Genomic DNA, 20,817 nt, shown 5'->3' with positions numbered 1-20,817 from the left:
TTAGATCACGGATATAAGATCTGATGACAGCTTTATAATCAGAGTATGGAATAATAAGTGGTGTCACAGATTTGTGCTTGGCAGCAAGATCGGCCATTGTATTTCCAGAAATGCCAACGTGGCTGGGTAACCAACAGAGGTTTTGGCTTTCATTATATGAAACATGGCAACATAATAATACCTAAAATGTAAATTCAAACTATTCTACTGTTTGAATTGTTTGTGTGTCCTTTAAATTTCGTATATTGTTTTGTATTTATTAGGAAGTTGAAGAAAATATGATCTTCAGTAACCTCTAACACATTACATCTAAGCCAATCAATGTGCATAAAAAGCATTTTAGTATCCTTGTGTTGTTTTTATTTACGACAAAAGTGAATACAATTTGTTTTGGATTTTCAAAACCATTTTCATTGGTCCATTTTTGGAGTTGTAGCTGCCATTATATTGCGTGCATGTATGTACCAGGACATAAAATACTGAAATCCATGAAAAGGGACTCAGCAACACAACTGTTCAAGACGTTAGTGAGGCTGTTAATTTTGATGCCCAAAAGTGTGACACACAGGATGCTGCCTTGAGGAACACCCTGGTCTTGGTGGAAATAATCAGACAATGTGGAACCCTCCCGTACTTGAAAGTGTCTGATGCTTAAAAACTGAGACATGAACTGAGGTAGTCTTGCCCCTCAATCGAAATTCATGTAAATATTTGAAGATACCATGCTTCCACGTTAAATCATATGCTTTTTCTAAGTAAAAAAAGATAGATACAGTATGTTGTTGGTTGACAATGGACTTTTTGATAAATGATTCCAGACGCACCAGATGGTCAATGGTACTTCGCTTCTTTCGGAAACCACATTGGAGGTCACTAAGGAGGTTATTGGTCTCCAAGTACCAGACTAATCGATTGTTGACCATGCGCTCCATGGTTTTACAAACACAGCTAGTTAGTGATATAGGACGGTAGTTTGAGGGATCAGTATGATCCCGACAAGGCTTTGGTATAGGGATGATAATGGTATTGTGCCAAGAAGGAGGAAAGTTTCCGGTTTTCCAAATATCATCAAATTTATTGAGTAGTGTTTCAAAACTTTTATCAGGGAGGGGTTTTAAAAGCTGATAATGAATATCATCAGCTCCTGCTGTAGTGTCGTGAGCCTGCCCCAGGGCAGTACGTAATTCATGAAGAGAAAAAAGTTTCATTGTAATTCTCACAATTATCAGAGTTAAAATTGACTGATTTCCTTTCGTGTTGGGTTTGGTATTTCTGGAGCAGAGGGTTATAATTTGATGATAAAGAGAGGTTCATCACGTTTCTTTGCAATTTCAACTTTATTTGTTAAAAGGGAGTAACAATCTTGGAGATTGGAACACCAGATTTTGATCCGTTGCCTTTAGTCTTTTGAATCATGTTCCACACCTTCGACATAGGTGTGCGAGAGTTGATTGTCGACACATGTTTCCTGACGACTGGCGTTTAGTTTGTTTTAAGGAAAATCTTGCCCTGGCTTTTGTCATTTTAACAGCATTCAGGTTATGCACAATAGGGCATTGTCGGAAATATTTTTCCGCCTTCTTCCTATTTTGTCTAGCTTGTTTGCAGTTTGTTTCAAACCATGGTTTCCGTATGTGCGGGTTTGGAGGCGATTTAGGAATGGTTTCGTCTCCAATAGCATTTAAGACGTCTGAAAATAGTTCCATGGGATCAGGAACATTCCTGAAATTTTCAGGTTTGATTTTTCCAGAGCAGAGGGTTTGGGACAATGGCTAATTGGCCTGAGTGACACTCCACCCTGTTGAATACGGTTCATCCACGGGATTGATAGGAGTAAGAATTGCTGGGAAGTGGTCACTTGAGCAAAGGTCATCATGGACCACATAGATGCATAGATCCATATTTAAGAGAAAATCTTCAAGAACCTTTCCCTTGTTGCTTTTATCTGTACTCCCACATATTGGGTTTTGGCCGTTCAAGTTAACATTTTGAGCATGTCCAAAAGTGTTTTGTAGTACCAAAGTTTGTGGAAACATTTAGTGCACAGGACAAGGCATGACCAGCCGATTAGTAGAATCGGGCCTATTCTACCACCCGTCTAGGCAAAGTTAGGGTCGAAGTGGTGTGTTGGATTATTGAACTATAACTACCAGACTCCCTTTCTCTGCCGACCCGGGGACGCAACCCACGGCAAACGGGTTGCACAATTTGGTCGCCTCTTGCGACCAGCAATGGGGTGCTGTGGACCTATTTGACCCCGGGTTCACTTGGTGGACGAAGAACTATTAGCGTTACCCAGCTCCTATCACGAGGATGTTGCTCTTCAAGGGTGCCTCATTATTAAGTACTTGAAGGTAGTTGGCCTGTACATAAAGTGTAGCTATGTCATGTGAATGACTGATTGCTTGCTTTTAAAATTTGGTGCTAATACTTTTTCTGTTTGTAAATAATTATGAAATGAATAAATATGTATTTTAAAAAATCAGACTTGTAATCTGTATGTAGACTTGGTGTCGTGCTATATGGCTGAAATAATGCCGATACGACATAAAACTCAATTCAACAGCAATGGAAGTGACTGTGGGATTGAGCTAAAGCTGACTCATTAAGAATATGATTGATTCAGGATGTCTTACAGTGATGGCTAAATACTTCGAAAAGATGGCAGAGTATGGCAGGGTGGATTGATAGTAAGTATCATCTGTATTGTCTAATCATACACAATCATGTTAATATGTCTTATCTCATGATTGAGTGTAACTCAAGAAAATAAATGCGTATGTTGTCATGATGCAAACAAATGAACGAAACATAAGTGGAAATATGGCATCTACTTGGATCCCTTCTGTTGTAAAGTGATTGTTCCTATTACTGTACATGGTGCATATATCGCATACATGCTTAGATAATGTTTTCACGGATAATTACACATTTTCTCCCACATTCTGTGGACATGTAAACCGTTTGTTGTTTCATCTTCGTTCCTTACAGGTTGATGTGACTGTGAAGAGGTAGCAACAGCCTTCTCCTCTAATTACAAGGGAACTTATGTCTTCTTGATACACTTGGATGTCAACCTATTTTCTTCTAAACTTAAACATAACGAGACTAAAAAGAGAAAGTTGAAAGAAATTGAGAAGAAAGTATCAGCATTAAGAAATACCTCAGGCGGTGAGATCCTCGTTCATCTGCAAGGTCAAGACCAAGAAGATAGGTATCTTGGGCACTTTGACAACATTACTGACGCTTGCCTGAAGAATCTAATCCCTGATGGACAACTGTTCACGGATGTTTACAGACGTCAGTGGTTGTGGGATGTTTTTCCTCGTTTTGAGAGTACCCCTGCTCTTCTCCTCACTGTAAACAAAGCACGGTCTGTATGTACAGTGCATTTTACACGAAGGTCGCATCGGATTGTATGATTGAAAATGTGTCGACCGTTGGTTTCGTCTCTCTCTTGTCCAGAAAGGAGATCACAACAGCGACAGAACCAACGCTAAGAGGAATCCACAACTTTGAGAAACGACTCCATGAAAACAGACACATTGAACTTAAAAGTGTTTTCACGAAGAAAGATCGAACATTTCATAACATTTCCTCGTTTGTTGATTACATTTGGACTGATCTGAGATTCAGGGAAAATTTATGTTCCATGTCAAAACTTGAAGGTGGGGGTTCTTTCTTCGTGGGAATTAACGAAAGAATTGGAAGGGGAACTTACGACTCAAGGAAATAAATCCAAACGGTTTTCCTTGCAACTGGAACGTTGACGAGTTAAAGACGTCTTTGGATGATAAACTAGAGTGTGACGCATCCTATCAACAACCAGACGGTGCTCTCACGTCTGTCCCCACCAGTCTCATTGAGGTTGCACTGTATAACTCTCCTTTGCAAATCCAGACTAGTCCTCACAATTTCAAGATTTTAGAAATTGCAGTCGGGTATGCTGAGGGCATTGTATTCTATAATAAAAAAGGCCCTGAAACCTACACCATTGACGAGAAGGGAAACATATATAGAATGGAACATTGTGAATGGTTGGAGAGAATACAGTCGTTCAGTATAGTTGATAACAAGCACTAACATTTTGAACACCATGTCTGTCTACGACAGTGATGAATCTTCATTTTCGCATCCTTCATCTTTCTCTGACCAAAGGTTTAAGGTCATAGAGGGCACTGCATTGCATTCTTCTCGTGTTTCAGGGGGTAAGCATTGCCTTTTGTTAAAATATATTTTACATGTATGTTTAAAGTATAAAACCTGTCCTATATGTGTTTGGTCATATATTCACAGACAACAAAATATAATTCAAAATAGAACAAGAGATATGAAAAACAAGAACATTAGTACTAGTTATGTAGCATAACGTTAATATAACGTCAAACAATTATGATATTTTAAGTAGGTGTCTCCTATATCGGTTTCAGGTTCTGAAAACAATGGCAAAGCATGTAAGACAATCGCACGTCAGTCCCTTGGAGGTACGCCAAGTAGAATTCATACATGTTTTTGCAGGATCAGTTAACAATATCATCGTCAGGTTAGCAATCTCGGTTTCGACTGGGGCCTACTGAAATGTACAGGGTCTTCAACTTTATAAATATGTTTTACATTATTCTAGCCAGTCAGTGAGCGAATAGGGCTTTATGGATAAGTGTATGGGAAATTCACGTATTTCATGTTTTGTTCTACACATACTATTATGTTGTTGTTTGTTCAGTTATATTTCCATAATGTTATTGAAAGTCTTGGAATAATGGTCACGATCATATGAGGGAGACCCTGATTAGTTGATGGTATTTTCCATGGTGTAAGTGAAATCAGTAGGGCAGGTAACCGCATATATTGCGAATGTGGAGGATGTAGTGGCACTGTAGTCAAAACTGTTGGTGTAAAACAGGAAATGACTGAAAAAGTATTGCACTTAACATGCTGATTAAACATTTTGTTTGTTTGGACGTGTATGTTTGTCATTTTCATGCGTTCCACCACGTTTTCGTGTTTCTATTTAAGATACTGGAAAGCCAATGGAGGGGTATCTATCTACAGTATTCAGTTGCAGCTTGTTTCAGAAGGACATTTATGCCGGTATACATATTCCTACAACATGTATTTGAAAGGTTCAGCTTTTACCTCATTGTCCACCCGAACATGAACTGTATCAACTCTTCCCGTGGCTTGTGTGCCAGGTTGTGTGTCTGCCTGTCATAAATGGCCATGTTATTTACTTAAGCCACTAATAAAATTTTGCAATTACGATCTCTGGAAAAAAATAAATCTTTAAAATCCCACTGTGTAGAAAATCAACATTTGTTAGCAGTTTGTTTTGGTTTAAAGAGCAGAACATGCATTTTAATCATGTTGCAACATTTAGATACCGATGCTTGACCTTGACATCTGTGTTACGAAAGTAGGTTCTTGTGATTAGAACATATCATTTTTTTATTTATACGTTTTTTACAGAGGGGCATATATGCCTGTAGGATGCTCTTAAGACACTTGAATTGAAGATTCACTCCCAAATCGTTAGTATTGAACTTGTGAAATGCTTGCTGAAGTGTGACACAAAGAAATGTATATCCTCTTAGTCCACACAAGCTGGTGACGATGCGTCCAACTATATTTAATCAGACATGTCAGTGGCTCTGACATTTGCTACATTATATTGCATTAGATTGGTTTACAACCTAGCCTAGTCTAGTCAAACGTTCGCTCGTCACGCTGAAGAAAAGTGGCATAAAACTAAACTCACTCACTCACTCACCTTTCTCAACACTATGCTGTCTTATGCTTACGCTACCGATACGTCGCAATAGTCGAAGTGATATCATAAGAGTGCTATATAGTTTAGAAACCATAATCGGGTTACCTGCAGGTGATCTCGTATTTACAAACGTAGTGGCTATCAAGTCAAGACTTCAGTGCGATTGGAAGGCTGCTGCTTCGGCAAGTACTTACAAATCTTAACTTAGTCATAATAATTGAGTAAGCTATAGCCACAGTATACTAACACAAAATTGGTGTTGCAGGTAAAGTCGTCATCTTCCCTAAATGTATGCACAGGATGTTGGCAAGTGAGTACCCAGAGATTCTGTCGGTACTTGAAGAAACATACGGACGGGGAGCAGTTATCTACGTTGGAGGGTCTTTTCAGTGTATATTTCCAAGACATCCTCAACGATTTCACAAAGTTCAGACAGAGTTGATATGTGACATGTGCATTTTTGCAAACAATAAACCAGCTCTCCTACTCACTGTTGCAAAACAGGGGGATTATTTAACCGGTTACAATTTGCAGATGAAAAGAAACTTGGAAGAATGGATAAGGAAAACATTGGTTGAATTCAAAGCCTTGTCTGTAGTTGTGACCCCTGACGACTTTAGAATTCGAGGACATTTCAAGCGAATACTTTCCTATACTGAGACACAGTCGCCGACAAAGGTTCTTCCCTCAACTTTGGGAATAGTGATACTGGCTATGGAAACCTTTCTTCGGAAGCTGGCAACCTGCGAGTTCGTTCAACGATTTTATGGAGTTTCCGAAGAAACCATATATCTTGATGAAGACTTATTTGAAGAATTCATTGAACTGATGGAAGAGGAAAATAGCAAAACTGTGTATTCCAAATGTTCAGACTATACAATGCTCCTGGCTTGTGAACTAGGTTACAGGTTAGCTCTGATTGGCCACACATCCATCCATTCAAAATCAGAAGCAACGCGGGAATTTGAACAACTAAGGTAAGATTTTGATCTATATATCGTCGCCTTAAAGTCGTGAATACGGTATATACATAGGCACAATATACATTAAATATGTTGCGTTGTGTAGTGTTTTCGTTCATGTCATTTGGCCAATACAGGACACAACATCAAGCAGTCTTCGCCGTTTATTACCAGCCGACCACTACAGGGATACAGACGACGCGAGCGTTCATGAACTATGTGTTTTTACAGCATACGGGGAAAGCGGTGGCCAGGTTGCTACAAGAAACAATATGCTTGGCAGCAGATATAAAGCAAACAAAATTGTATATTCTACACTCTGTTTGTTAAATCAACTAGTTGGATTAAAGGATAGAAACTAACTTCCCCACTGGCTCAGTTGGATTTGCTAAACATGTTACTTGTAGTAATGGTAAATCAGTCATTGTAAGTACTTCTAAACTGTCTCTAAAGTTGAATATTGTCGACATGTCCTTAGCATTTAGAAATATGTTTGGCAAGAGCGAAGTAGCCGCATGTCCACCTTTTCTTTAAAGCCCCAGAATCATTTCCCCACCTTGGGTTAGATAGATTTGGGCAAGAGCGAAGTAGCCGCATGTCCACCTTTTCTTTAAAGCCCAAGAATCATTTCCCCACCTTGGGTTAGATAGATTTGGGCAAGAGGTGGCTGACTGTGTGTATCATGAACCCCTTACTGACGGTAGCACTGCCCACGATATCAGGTACTTCAACGTCCGGTTCTGAATTGAATATTTGAAAACATAGTCAGAACAGAGCAGTCTTGCTGAGTGGGGCACATGATCCTATATTACTTTTGACAATTTACTTGCACTCGGATTTATTCATGCATGAGCTTTAGTGTTCTCAAATCTAGTACACGTGAAACTTGCGTCTTTTCTTAGGTGATAATATTTCCTCTTTTTAATGAAAAGACATGCCCTGTGCGTTACCATATTGAAACAGAACGCATAATTCATATAGATAGCATCATTACAAAGTGTATAACGTATTCAATGTATAAATGATGTTAGCACACAATGTACATTACGTAAGGATTGTAAATAACATGCCTGTGACACGAGTTACCCAATCACCGCCCCTTGCCTTCATAACTGTATAATTGCTAATAGTATGTACGACCATTTCTGCAGATACGTGTGTTGCAAGTTACCATACCGACATTACTTCCCTCTCGTGTCATCAGTGAATGAGATGAGATGAAATGCAGCCGTCACGAAGGGACGCTAAATAACATAATCACTAATTAATGAAACCAATTGCATAAATTTCTGCTATGTTTTCAGAAAAGCACAAAACCTGGCCATCTCGATCACTTACGACAGGAGTGTTGCTGATGAGAACTTGGAAGAAGGCGATGTGCTCTTGTCGTCGTGGAAAGGGGGTATAATTCTATTTCGAAAGGGTAAGTTTCGTTCATTTTCTAAAAGTTATATACTGCTTAACAAAGAATAGTAAATATACTCTACAAAAAATAATGAAAGAAAAGAAAGAAAGGCAAAAGTAGAATAAACGCAGCTGATTTTCATAGAAATGAATACCAAATTTGAATTCCTCATGTCTGTAAGTTGGCTGATTCGGGCCATCAGTGATCACATATTCTAAACTGTGATGCTTGTCCATATGGGTCAAGATCATGAGAACTATGTAGGCTATAAGAGTTCGTCAGAATAGATTTGAGTTCTTACGGTGCCTGATCGTTCTGCCTGATGGTATGGGAAATCGATCTCTAAAGGGTTTATTTTTAAGAACGGTGGTTGCATATAAAGAAAGGAAAATATCATAAGAGATGAAAACTTGTAGAACGAGTTTTCTTCTTCTATCCATAAATGAGTAAATAATTCAATAATGATAATAATAATAATAACTTGCGACTACTTGATTTTCTCAAGTCTTTCATGAGTTGCTGGTCGACTCAACTTGAGATGTACTTGCAAGGGCAGGTGCAGACTTCGGAATCTATTCCCATCAGAAGGGGTATTTTCCAGGGGGATTCATTTAGTCCTTTACTTTTTTGTTTGTCTCTAAATCCTTTGAGCTTTCTGCTCAACAGAGAGGAGGGTTACCATCCCGGACCTCCACAGCACAGATCCCTAACACCTCTTACTCATCTCCTTTACATGGATGACATCGAGCTCCTTGCCAAAGGAGATTCCAATTTGAAAAAAAACAGGTTCTCCTTGTCGAGTCCTTTTCTAATGATATTGGCACGACATTTGGACTCGACAAATGTAATACTCTTCATTTGAAAGGTAGTTAATGATGGATCGCTCAAGTTACAAGGGGTAGGAGTTATTGAGCATCTTGTGGAAGATCAGGCCTACACCTATCTTGGAATGCAAGTTCGAGACAAGCTCCAGAATGCCCAGATTCAAGAAAAACTTCGGGCCGAGTACAAATCTCGTTTAAAGAAAATCTGGAGCTCAGAGCGTAATAAGGTCAAAGCCACCAATACTTTTGCTGTGCCAGTCCTCTCCTATTCCTTTGGAATAGTTGACTGGACGAAACAAGACATCCAGAGTCTTGACCGCCTGACCAGAAGGATCATGTCTGATAACAGAGCCCACCACCCTCGTTCCTCTCTTAACCGTTTATACATGCCAATCAATTCTGGAGGTCGGGGTGTGATTAATGTGGAGGCTCTTCATGATAGAGTTTTGTGTACTTTTGCACATATTTATTTATCGGATGATCCTCTAGTGATGCATGTGAAGACTCGTGATGAAAGCAAGGAATTCCACAGCTATTTTAAGCGTGCCAAGGTTGTTGGACAGAATCTGAGATTTGAGGTTGATTTTGTTGATGGCGATGTACTGCTGGACGGTACAGTGATGGGAGTAAACCAGGTGAAATCGTTCACCAAGTCTGCCCAGAGTCGGTCTTTTGTGGAGAAGCTTTCTGAGAAGCCATTGCATCGTGTGTACATGCAGTGTGTTGAACAGAATAGCAATCCCACCGACTCCTTCGCCTGGATGAAGTCTACTGGTCTTAAATGTGAAACTGAGGGCTTTCTTTTTGCTGCTCAGGACCAGTCACTTCCCACTCGCAATCGCCTAAATGTGATTCTTAAAGAAATTATCAATATGAAATGTCGACTTTGCAATGAATTCACAGAGACTGTCCAACACCTTGTCAGTGGATGCCCTCCCTTGGCACAAACAGCATATCTTAAACAACATGATGGCATGGCTCACTGCTTTTACTACCTTCTCCGACATGCCTGTGGCTTTGACTCCGAGGTCCATCCATGGTACGACCCTGAACATGTCCAGGGCGTCATCGAAAATGATGCTTTCAAACTTCTCTGGAATAGGCCCATATACAGCCTCAGAAGAATTCCAGCTAACAAACCTGATCTTGTCCTTTTTGATAAAGCCAATGAATTTATTTATATCATTGAATTTTCTGTCCCTTTTGACACCAATGTGATTGGCAAGATTAAGGAAAAGCATGATAAATATGCGGACCTCGCCTTTGAAATGTCTCGCTTGCATCCCAAGTACACTGTCGTCAGGCTCCCCATTATTCTCGGCGCCCTTGGTTTGGTACCTCCTGATGTCTTGGCGCAGTTCAGGAGAGTGCCCGGGTTCTCCACCGGGAGTACAGCCCTTCTGACACTCTGGGTAATGCAGAAGGCTGCAGTGTTGGGGAGCCTTCATATTCTCCGGAAAGTTCTTGGTGGGTTTGACTAGGCAGCGTTTCCTGGGAGAAGTTCAATTCGCTGTTTGGGCTGCGTGTAGAGGGGGCAAGGGCCCTGAGCTGATGATGAGCCTTACCAGCCTGACTGTGCCAGGATCACCCGAACCCTCTCTGCTGCATACCATCTTAAATCTGTAAAACTTAACAGTGGGTATTTGTAACCGCGCCTATTTCAGTAGGTATAGTAAATAAATCTGAGTTTTTTACAATTATTCTTGGCAATTTGGCGGGATATAGGATTTAAAGGGGAGTATCGATACGTTTGTATATTCCTCAGTTTAGTTTAGCCGAGTGAGTTTAGTTTTACGTCGGACTCAACAATAATTCAGCTATATGGCCCTTTAAGCCACCTGTGAAGGTCTGGGTTAGAATTGATCTTTAGTAACCCAGTCTTGTCGTAAGAGGCGACAAAGTGGATCGGGTGGTCAGACTCGCTGGCTCAGTTGACACATGTCATAGGTTCCCAACTGCGCAGATCGCTAATTTATTTTTGTGTTATATCCATTCATATTTTCAACATTTGCCGAGAGTTCTATGTAACACACCATGGCTTATGTCCCTTGGAAATGACGTCATTGGTGCCCAAACGATTAACGAATGACGCAGGCTACTGTTTTAATCCACCTGTTGCCTAGCCGTCAGCTGGCTTAGTCCTGCGGATACTGGTATAATTATGCATTTTCATGTTACAAGCATGAAAATTGGCAGATATGTTGCTTATACTATGAAAATGAGATACAGATAGGGAGGCACTGAAAATTCAAGATGGCCGCCATTTTTCAAGATGGCCGCCACTTTCGACTCACAATTACACCGTCAGAGACTTAGATTCAATGTAAATTCCACAATTTTCATACAATATGCATGAATTAGAGCAGATATGATACTTGTACTATAAATATAATACACACAAAGGGAGGCTTTGAAAATTCAGGATGGCCGCCATTTTCCACTCAAAATGTCAGACTTAGATTCAATGTAAATTCCACAATTTTCATACAATATGCTTGAAATTTGGCAGTTATGTTACTGGTACTATAAAGGTAATATACAGAGAGGGAGGCATTGAAACTTCAAGACGGCCGCCATTTTTCAAGATGGCAGCCATTTATCACTCAAAATTACACCATCAGAGACTTATATTCAATGTAAGTTGCACAATTGTCATACACTATGCATGAAATTTGGCAGTTATGTCGCTTGTACTATAAAAATGATATACAGAGAGGGAGGTGTTGAATATTCAAGACGATTGTCGCCATTTTCCACTCAAAATTACTCCGTCAGAGACGCAAATTCAATGTCAGTTCAACAATTTTCATACGATATATATGGAATTTGGCAGATACATGTATGTTGCTTGTACCACTCGATATATGTCGGAACATTGAAAACCTTAATTGGCCACCATTTTCCGTGATATTGGGAGTCAGCCTAAACCTAATCCATAATCCCATGAACAATACTCGTCTGGGGATTTCTTCACTTACCTACTCAGAGCAACATATGACCACATTCTTGGGCACAGTCTCCACCACAAAGAAACAGTGCAGTGCACTTTAGGGCAGCTTGGAGACACTTGCATCTGCCACAACATCCTTTGATACCAAAAGATGTTAAAATATGGTACTTGTTGGTTCCTGCCTGGCTCTCGGCATTAATGGGTACAACAAGGACTGGTCGGCTCAGAGTCCATATAATGTGTCTGAGTGGGGCATTCAAGCTTCACTGCGGCATGGTATCTCAGTAAGCTAGCACTATAAAACCAGCTTAAGTCTGGGATAGTACAAGCAGCCGCACATACACATGCATGAGCGTAATATCCTCAAGCACGACGTAAAACCCAATTTCACCTCACCTCAACAGTTTTTGACAGGTCTATGACACATCTGGTATTGTTGACCATAAGGACTCCCACATGTTGGATGCATTGCGTTGCCAACCCTTTTTGGATGGATCAGGCAGATCAGGACAACGGATGGTTGATTGGCCCCATATATGTCCTCCCTCGAAAACTGCTCTCTTAACATGTTTCTATTGCTCTACCCTTCGACGGGAACATGTACTTTCTTGCTTCATTTAGATTCACATGGTCACTTGTTCCATCATACATCAATATTGTGAAACATTCAAGTGTGCTGATCAAATAATCTGTAACTTGATCATAATGCTTGGACAGTAATTCAAATGCATCAGTTGCCTCCTCCAGATGAAACCAGACTTGACAAGCTTTCTTTTTACCACATCCACTGAAGGAAGATACAGTATCACACCCTGTGAAATTGTGGAAGAGAGGGAGACCAAGTGATTTCCTTGGACCTAATGAAGCGGCTATTTCATGCGCAGGTATGTAGTGAAACTGTTTTCCTGTACCAAAGGCAAGCAATACTTCTGAGATATCAAGAACTGCTGCTGATGAAAAGGCTAACACCATAACATCTGCGTCCACTGTTCTCATCATAAATCGCGGGAATCCTCTCTTGTTGGCTTCTGACAAGTGCAGTATCATCCTGGTATCTGCTTCTTCATGGTTACATGGTAAGATATCTGGAACATCACATGGCTTATTTGAGAGAGCTGTTTCATTCATAGTACTGATGATCAGTTTGTCAGTATTGGTTTTCATGGCTTCTTTTCCAGGAAACTGGAACAATTCTGTTTTGTTGTTGTCACTTCTAAGAAACTCTTTCCAGTTGTGAGGAATGAAGGAATGTGGTTCAACTCGCCTCCTCTGTCCATGGCCTCTCCTACTTCTTGCACTCTGTATTGGACACATCCCAGACTAGTGGTTAAAGCGTTGGCTCGTCACGCCGAAGACCCGGGTTCGAATCCCCACGTGGGTACAATGTGTGAAGCCCATTTCTGGTTTTCCCCACCTTGATGTTGCTGGAATATTCCTAAAAGCGGCGTAAAACCAAACTCAATCAGTCAGTCATATTCACAACTGCTGCTCCATCTAGTATTGTTACCTCAACTTCTGGTCTGTTCACCACGGGACAGCAAACATCTTCCAGGTACTGCAGAAGCTGTGATTTAACAGATGGTCGAAACATACCAAGATGTGAGAGTGATGGTGGACAAGTTTGATTCTCATGCTTGAAAAACTCATCTAAATTGTCTCTTGATATGTAAAGGCGAGAGAACAGACTACAGTCATTCTTTAGGCTGACAACTTGCATCTTTGAGAATGACTGTGATTTTGTTTGAGGTGATGACAAAAGTTACAGTTTATTCTTCTTCATAGGTTCTGAAAGTGCAATACCTTTGATGAACCGTTCCTTGACAAAGTCTTCGTATTGATCTTTCCGAAGGCTTTCAATTTTATTCAAAGTTTCTACAACAGCTGAGGCAGCAATGCCCCTTATTACAAGAAGATCATGTCCATGCTCAAGAAAAGGACTTCTTTACTCTCTGATTACATCTATAAGAGCACTAACATCTGTGTAAAATGATCCTTGCATTCCTTTACTCTGTTCATGGTGTGAAACAGAAGAAATACTTTGAACATTCAAAGAGGCATCAAATTCTTCAAGAATTCTGTTCACATCTGGACTGCCAACTGTCCATCTTCTCAAGGCAGATGCATTCGCTCTTGACCGATGGCACCTCCGTCACCTTCTACGCTTACACAATTCTGTTCATGAGCATGATCCAATGGGATTACAGAATAAGCCCTCTCTGTCTTGTGAACAACAAAATTCCCTTTCTTGAACTCTTCAGGTGTGTTTGGATGAATATGACTGAGATTTTTCAGGTCTCGAATATGCACTGACATCCACGGTGTCAAGACTTCTAGAAGTCTGATATACTCACAGATGTTTCCGCTTCTTAAACAACCAACAAATGACAAGAGCAACAGTTTCAAGTTTAGAACCATCAACCAGAAGTGGAATGTTGGGGATATCTTCGATAAAGCTATTATTTTCTGGAGAACTGACCAAAACAAAAGTTAATTTCATGGCATGATACTATGATCTATCTATTTGTAACTGTCCTTGTCATAACCTAATCCTCCTGATTGATATTTTGAGAATTTGTGAACCTGCTGCATTTATTTTGATAAGAGAAATATAACACTTATTAGTTATTATCATGGACATGATTTGAACTTGTACACCTAGATGATTTTGAAATCTTAAGCTAAAATTTTCCAAATAACAGTGACATCATTTTCTTTATAAACCATTTTGTCTTTAGAAAATAAACCACATATGGCTCTTAGTTAATTGGTAGTGAAATGCCATCAAAACTGTAATTCAACAATCATTTTCAACAGAAGTCCCCTCCATCTAAAGAAATAAGATCAGTCGAAGGGAAGTATTATTACATGTAAATTCTACATAGCCTGTGTTACCATTATTTTTTAAAATACTAAGTAATCTGAACAATGTAAATTGAGCAATTTTTTGTTTTAGACAATTCTGAAACTATACACCAATCAAGGAGATATATATTGTTTGTCTTGTCAAGTATTCAATGTCCCTGCAACTTGTTAGTGATGACACCTCTAGGTGCCCCTTGCACATAACTAACACGGTAAAAGGAGTTTTACTCACCATTCATGTCTCCTCAGCAACAATGAACATTCTTCCTGGCATGTGTGTAACATCAATATAACATTTTCCAATTAAATAGGTCTATTTGACTGATTACATCGTTGTAAGTTAACGTAACCTTGACTGATGACATAATATCAAAGCCATAACAAAGGGGAGATCACTCTTATTTCACCTCATTTCTAGTACTTTCCAAACAACAAATAACATTGGCTCAATATTTCACAATATTTTTTGGAGATTAATACAGAAATAACAAAACATATTTTTGAGTGCCTCCTTATTGTCCCCCGCCGCAACGCGGAACGGGGGACTTTGTATTCAGGGTTGTCCCCATTCTTGTTAACGCAATATCTCATGAACTGTTGCACCCAATGTCTTCAAATTAGGTGACAGCCTACATTGGGGAATTATGCAGACACCAGTCGAAATGCGTGACCTTGACCTTTTTTTCAAGGTCACCACGACACTTTGACCACTTTTCAAACTCTTGTTAACCCAATATCTCATGAAATGTTGTACCCAATGTCTTCAAATTTGGTGACAGCCTACATTGGGTGATTACGCGGACACCAGTCGATTTCTATGACCTTGACCTTAAGTAGTATATACAATGGGGGTACGAAATCACTTTCAACAAAAGCCTCTGCAAAGCCTTATTTCACAAATAAGGCTTTTGTCAGACCCTTAGATCTCGCCCCATTACCCCTACTACTATAAAAAATTTGAGACCCCAGCGCGATACGAACCCACATGTATACCTTACAGCCGCGCCACTCAACTGATTGAGCTACCGGGGACATGGCTGAAGTGTGTCGGTTTAACGTGTCTATCCTGGGAGAGCTCCACGTGGCACTATGTCATGTTTACCTCGATGAAACAGTTTAATGTGAATCGCCTATGATCTCTTTGGTGTTTGTAATAAAGGCTTGCTGGGCTTTTTTCACCCCTTGTTCTATGTACTTTTTTTTCTCGTCCTCACTGATAGCAGACTTACGAGACTTGGATCGAATCTCTTGTTTCATTTTGTTATATTTTGTGAGTTCAGATAGAATTGAACCAAATTCCTCCTCTGAGATCTTGTTGTCAGTGAGTGCCGTGGATATACGCACACTTACCGTGTTCAGCTTTGCTTCGGCCAGAACCCTGATCTCGTCGTGTTTCAACGCCTTACGATGCAGTCTGCGTGATGCAAACTTAAGCACCAACCCTGCCACCCCTACCACCCCAGCTGTTATTTCAACGCCTAGCACTATAGGTGCGGCCACGATGGTAGCTAACAACCCAGCACCTGCCGCCCCTAGTACCATGCTGGTTGTCATAAGGGCAGTATCAGTCCCGTCCACGGCATTGAACGCTCTATGGTACTTCTTATATAGTGCTTCCCGCGTGTCGCGGTCTTGTTCTAGTTGGCGTTTTACATCACATAACTGTCTCAAGTGGAACCCGTCTACGGTTTCCAGGGTCTTCGCTACTTTCTCTACGACTGGGTATAGACCCATTCTGTGTGCCTATAATATATCTGATAAAATATTTTTTAATTGGGTATCAGTTAATAGTCGATTAACGTACTTGAGGTTTATAAGGCCTACGTTCTTGGGTAGGTGAATAGCGGAAAGGTCAATAGGTAAATCTTAGAAACTTCTAAATACATGGGAGCTTATTAAGGGGGGCAGCAACCCCTCACACCGGGCCCTGAGTCCCGTCGTATAACGATACTACAATGGCTCTCTCCATAGGCATCAGCATATGGGCTTATTTGCACCCCAGATAAAAGGTTCCATGTGGTCCCATGGACGTTTTTTAAAAAGAGTATTATAATTAATGTGGAGCCTGGTGGCATAAACCTAGAAAATGGTGGTAGGTCAGAGTATATCTTAAATGATAACTGTGCATTCCCGGTTGTATCTAACATGTAACCCGGGTGATCTGGGATTTGGGAAATTCTCATATTTTGAGGGCCGTTGGATTGACCCCCCCCCCGAGCAAGATACCGCTGTTCTTAATTTCAGCGATATCCCTAGTGATAGGTCCACCATTACGAAAAGAGACGTAAGGTGTGGTGAGGGTTATGTTGAGCAACCATTTGGGTTCTATAAAGTGGTCGTGCAGACGTCCTCTAAAGTGGTCGTGCAGACACCCCCGCACATACACACCACCTATTAAGTGTAGGACGTACGAGGTGCTTTCCTCACCAGGCTGATCGAACCCCCTTGTGTCTCCTAGGTCCCCGAGGGTGATTTTGGGTAGATGATCGGCCATTGCCGCCCGCCTATACACGTTGTCTTTCAAGTGTAGGACGTATGAGCCACCTTCCTCACCAGGCTGATCGAATCCCTCCGTGTCCCCTAGGTCGTTAAGCGTAGCGTTGGGACGATGACTGGTCATTGCTATAATACTATTACGATATAGTTTCCAACTGGTTTTCTGATAATAGTTCAGGGGTTAATTTCACCCCCATGAAGTGTATGTTGTTGGGTAGGAATATCTTGGTTAGTGATATCGTGTCTTCCACGATCACGGTGACACCCTGCAGACTGGTTTTGGAGTCGATACCCACCCGCACGTAAACTGTGCAAACGTGATACTGGTGTCGTTTCGCCCACCCGAGTTTGAACCCCTTCAGGATTTCAACATCCTCCCGCGATGGTTCCCCTAGGAAGACTTTGAAGATCAGAGTGGCGTTACCCGGTAGGCTAGCCAGGATGTTGACCACACCAGCAAATTCAGACACCAACTGCAATGTCACGTCTTGCACTCCCAGTTTACTAGATAGCATGTGGGCTGCCATACTGGCGACTTGGCTGATGATTACGCTACGTCTCTGAGTCGGGACGTAAGCCACGAGCAGGGTTCCGTTGTTCACGACTTTGTTTAGGTAGTTGTCTTAGTTATCCATGAACACGTAGGGGGAGCCGAGCCTAATATTGAGAAACCAGTCATCTGTATCGGGTAACAACACCCACTTGTCATCTTCGGTGAAGACGAGCGTATATGGTTTGTTTCGGGCGATGGTAGTGCTCTCAACATCGTCTAAGTCGAACAGTTTGCCCCCGAATGATGGGTATATTATCCATTTATCATCACCGGTGTTAACTAGGGTGTACCGAGTGTTGACAACCGCTATTGAGGTATCTACTATATCACCTAGGGCTCCACCGGAGGGGACTTCAATGCGTTTGTAAATGTTGTTTTTCAGTTGCAAGGCATACAATTTACCATCTACTCCGGGAGCATCGAATCCGCGTGTGTCCCCGAGGTCGGAGATCCCCACATTGATGCATTTTTTCAACCCGGTTCCTTGTGCTCTGGTCATTTTATGTGCAGCGTTATGCTGAGGTATCCTATATTCCCGGGATTATGATTAATATCTAACACCGATATTATCAGCTCAGGTATGTTGCCCTGAGTTATCCTCTTATACTGCCGCGGTGAAAACGACTCAGTTCTACCGTCGTTGTATTTCTCCGTTTTCACCGGCACTGCTCTCAGTTTAGTGGAAGGGTGACCCCATTGAATGTTGTACGTTGTGCTCACCTGGCCGAGATGAATGTACAGCTCTCGGTACGGTACTAGGTCGGGTAACTTCATGCCTGTGACGGTAGTTGTTGGTTTTATCTCGTCAGGCGACATACCGAGTGTCCTCGCCAATGGTCGACCGAGCCTCAAGGAGTTTCTTCTGTTGTTGATTAACACCACTGTGCCGTTTGAGTCGTTCATCTTGAGTTCGGCTCCCAGGGGATTGAAGACCTCGTTGCTTAGCGAGCACACGCTATAGTAGCCGTCAGTTATCTGGCTGCGAGCTCCACTGACGAACAGCTTATTGTTGTTGACGTTGATGTTAGTCCATTGCGGTAGGTAGGTGATATCGCAGAGTGCGACTTCGAGTTGACCCGACGTGTTATCGATCGCGTGCGTCAGCTGAACGGCCTCGCCGCTCGTTATTCCTGGAAGTGTTATGTACATGTTAGAGTATATATGCTCATTATATAATAGTTTTAAAATGTACTCCCCTGGAGTGTTTTACCCTAAACTGGACGTAGATTTCTCACCCATGAAGATCACGGTCGCTGATGGGATGTATTTCAACGCCCAGCTTTTAGATGTGTTCGGCCTGTATAGGTTTTCGGTGACTAACGCTAAGGTAGTTCATGCTTGGTTCAACAACCCGATGCAGTTCTGGCAGAATCAACTCATCTTTGCCGTGTGGTGCGCTACAACGGGGTGTGGTGTGACGTTGACCAACACTCGGCGTGGACCGCTGGGTCAGTCTGTGTTCATGTTTCACGTGTACTACCTGGTAATGACGTTGCACTTTTAAAAAAACGTATACATTGTACTAAATGTGTTACCAGGTAACCAAATTGTATAACATTCGGTCGGTCGCCTTTCTAACAGTATCTTTTTTACAAAAACTGAAACGTATATGCACTACATCTAGCTTGCCATCGGTGAATGTGCCAGCATTCTACGTTAGTTACTAAAATTCCTACATAAATCGTACGATATGTCCCTCCTTTTCCACCCTTACGTTGATATCGATACCATATCCAAAGACATCACGAATATAAATGCAATTTGCATTTTTGAACTCTGTTTGAAATTCGTTTTTCTGTGATATGATCCGCTCATTGTAGAACAAATATACTGAAAATTACATGCATCGTAAATCTCGCCAGTTTTGACACATTAATAAATCACCATTCACTGCGTTTTGCGTAATTTATAGTATGTCTTAATTCAAATGTCAAATTTAGTTGGAGAATTGAATTTAAAAGAAAAAGACGTATCATTGTGATCACCGGTAGTTTTGTTGTTGTATGATCGAATCACCAATGCTCGTTCTGAAACATTGTCGATGAACCGAGAATCGCTGAGAATGTTTGGAAAATACGCAAACCAATTTTCAGCCATATTACAGAGTGTATATAAATAAAATCACATCACATGTTATGTCGGTTATGTTTCGCCCATAAAATCAATTGTATAATTCAACACCATCTTCCTTGCACGAATCCCTGAGTCCTCAATGCAGTTCAAAACAAACTGACATATGGATTTTGTCACCAATTCGATTGGTTTCAGTGAAATCGAACGAATTATATCAGATGCCGCGCTAGGAAAGGACCACTTGTTTCAAATGTAAACAAAGCCAATCTCAGATTTTACACTGTGTATCCGTTCGCGTACTTGTTGCATTCACTTGCTTATTAGTTTTAGAACATGCATGGAAAAGGTATCGGAGCAAGTGATAGTTAAATAAAATAGGTGTATTCCAATGATTTTCTAGATTCATCACAACAAAGCATGACGCCATGACTGACGCAAACTCACGCACAATGATGACGGTACTTCTCTTAATTTCTGACTCTTTTCCTTTGTCACAATGAAAACAAAAAGAAAATAACAACCAGCAGACTGACAGAATTTTCGGACTACTTACGTGTCACATTTATGCATATACGTTGCTTGAAATAACAATAATTTCCTTCGAAAACTCCGGCTTACTCGTGTCAGTGAACACGCCATTTTGAAAAAGTCGCGTCCCGATATGGATATCATACGGACGTCAACATTGTTAGACATATTTGGTATTTTCATTGAGGTGATGTTATGAATGAAAATACACACGATCAATCAATCTTGCTTCTTACATTTTTTGTTGTAAAAGGTGTGTGGGGGTGTGAGCAGAATATCTGCCAGTTTGTTTTTATGACGTAATCATGTGTAACCGCATATGGGTGACCTTAGTGGGTTGTGATTATTTTTTGTGTGAGTTTGCCGACTCGAGTGTGCACACAGAAAAATCATTTTT

At 41.0% G+C, this 20,817-nt stretch overlaps 2 protein-coding genes across 2 annotated transcripts in view; both read left to right on the top strand.

Moving 5' to 3' along the window:
• Window positions 1-20,817, top strand: part of LOC124265948 (mucin-12-like) — a 189,219-nt gene that overhangs the window by 89,092 nt on the left and 79,310 nt on the right. The gene's annotated exons all lie outside the window — the stretch shown is intronic.
• LOC124265953 lies at window positions 3,735-6,378 on the top strand. The gene is made up of 5 exons (XM_046700775.1): window positions 3,735-4,208; window positions 4,431-4,484; window positions 5,017-5,091; window positions 6,033-6,147; window positions 6,366-6,378. The coding sequence occupies exons 1-5, from the start codon at window positions 4,097-4,099 to the stop codon at window positions 6,376-6,378; spliced, it is 369 nt and encodes a 122-aa protein (XP_046556731.1). The 5' UTR covers window positions 3,735-4,096.

The sequence above is a fragment of the Haliotis rubra genome, unplaced genomic scaffold, assembly GCF_003918875.1.
Source record: "Haliotis rubra isolate DU_JTF1 unplaced genomic scaffold, ASM391887v1 Scf1220, whole genome shotgun sequence".
NCBI lineage: Eukaryota > Metazoa > Mollusca > Gastropoda > Lepetellida > Haliotidae > Haliotis > Haliotis rubra.
The sequence above is the reverse complement of the archived record's forward strand: the minus strand, read 5'-3'. Positions and strand labels throughout refer to the sequence as shown.

Coding starts and splice junctions, on each gene's coding strand:
- LOC124265953 (XM_046700775.1), top strand. CDS start 4,097: ATGTCTGTCTACGACAGTGATGAATCTTCATTTTCGCATCCTTCATCT. Junction 4,209..4,430: donor TTCTTCTCGTGTTTCAGGGG/GTAAGCATTGCC, acceptor TATCGGTTTCAG/GTTCTGAAAACAATGGCAAA. Junction 5,092..6,032: donor TCAGAAGGACATTTATGCCG/GTATACATATTC, acceptor TTGGTGTTGCAG/GTAAAGTCGTCATCTTCCCT.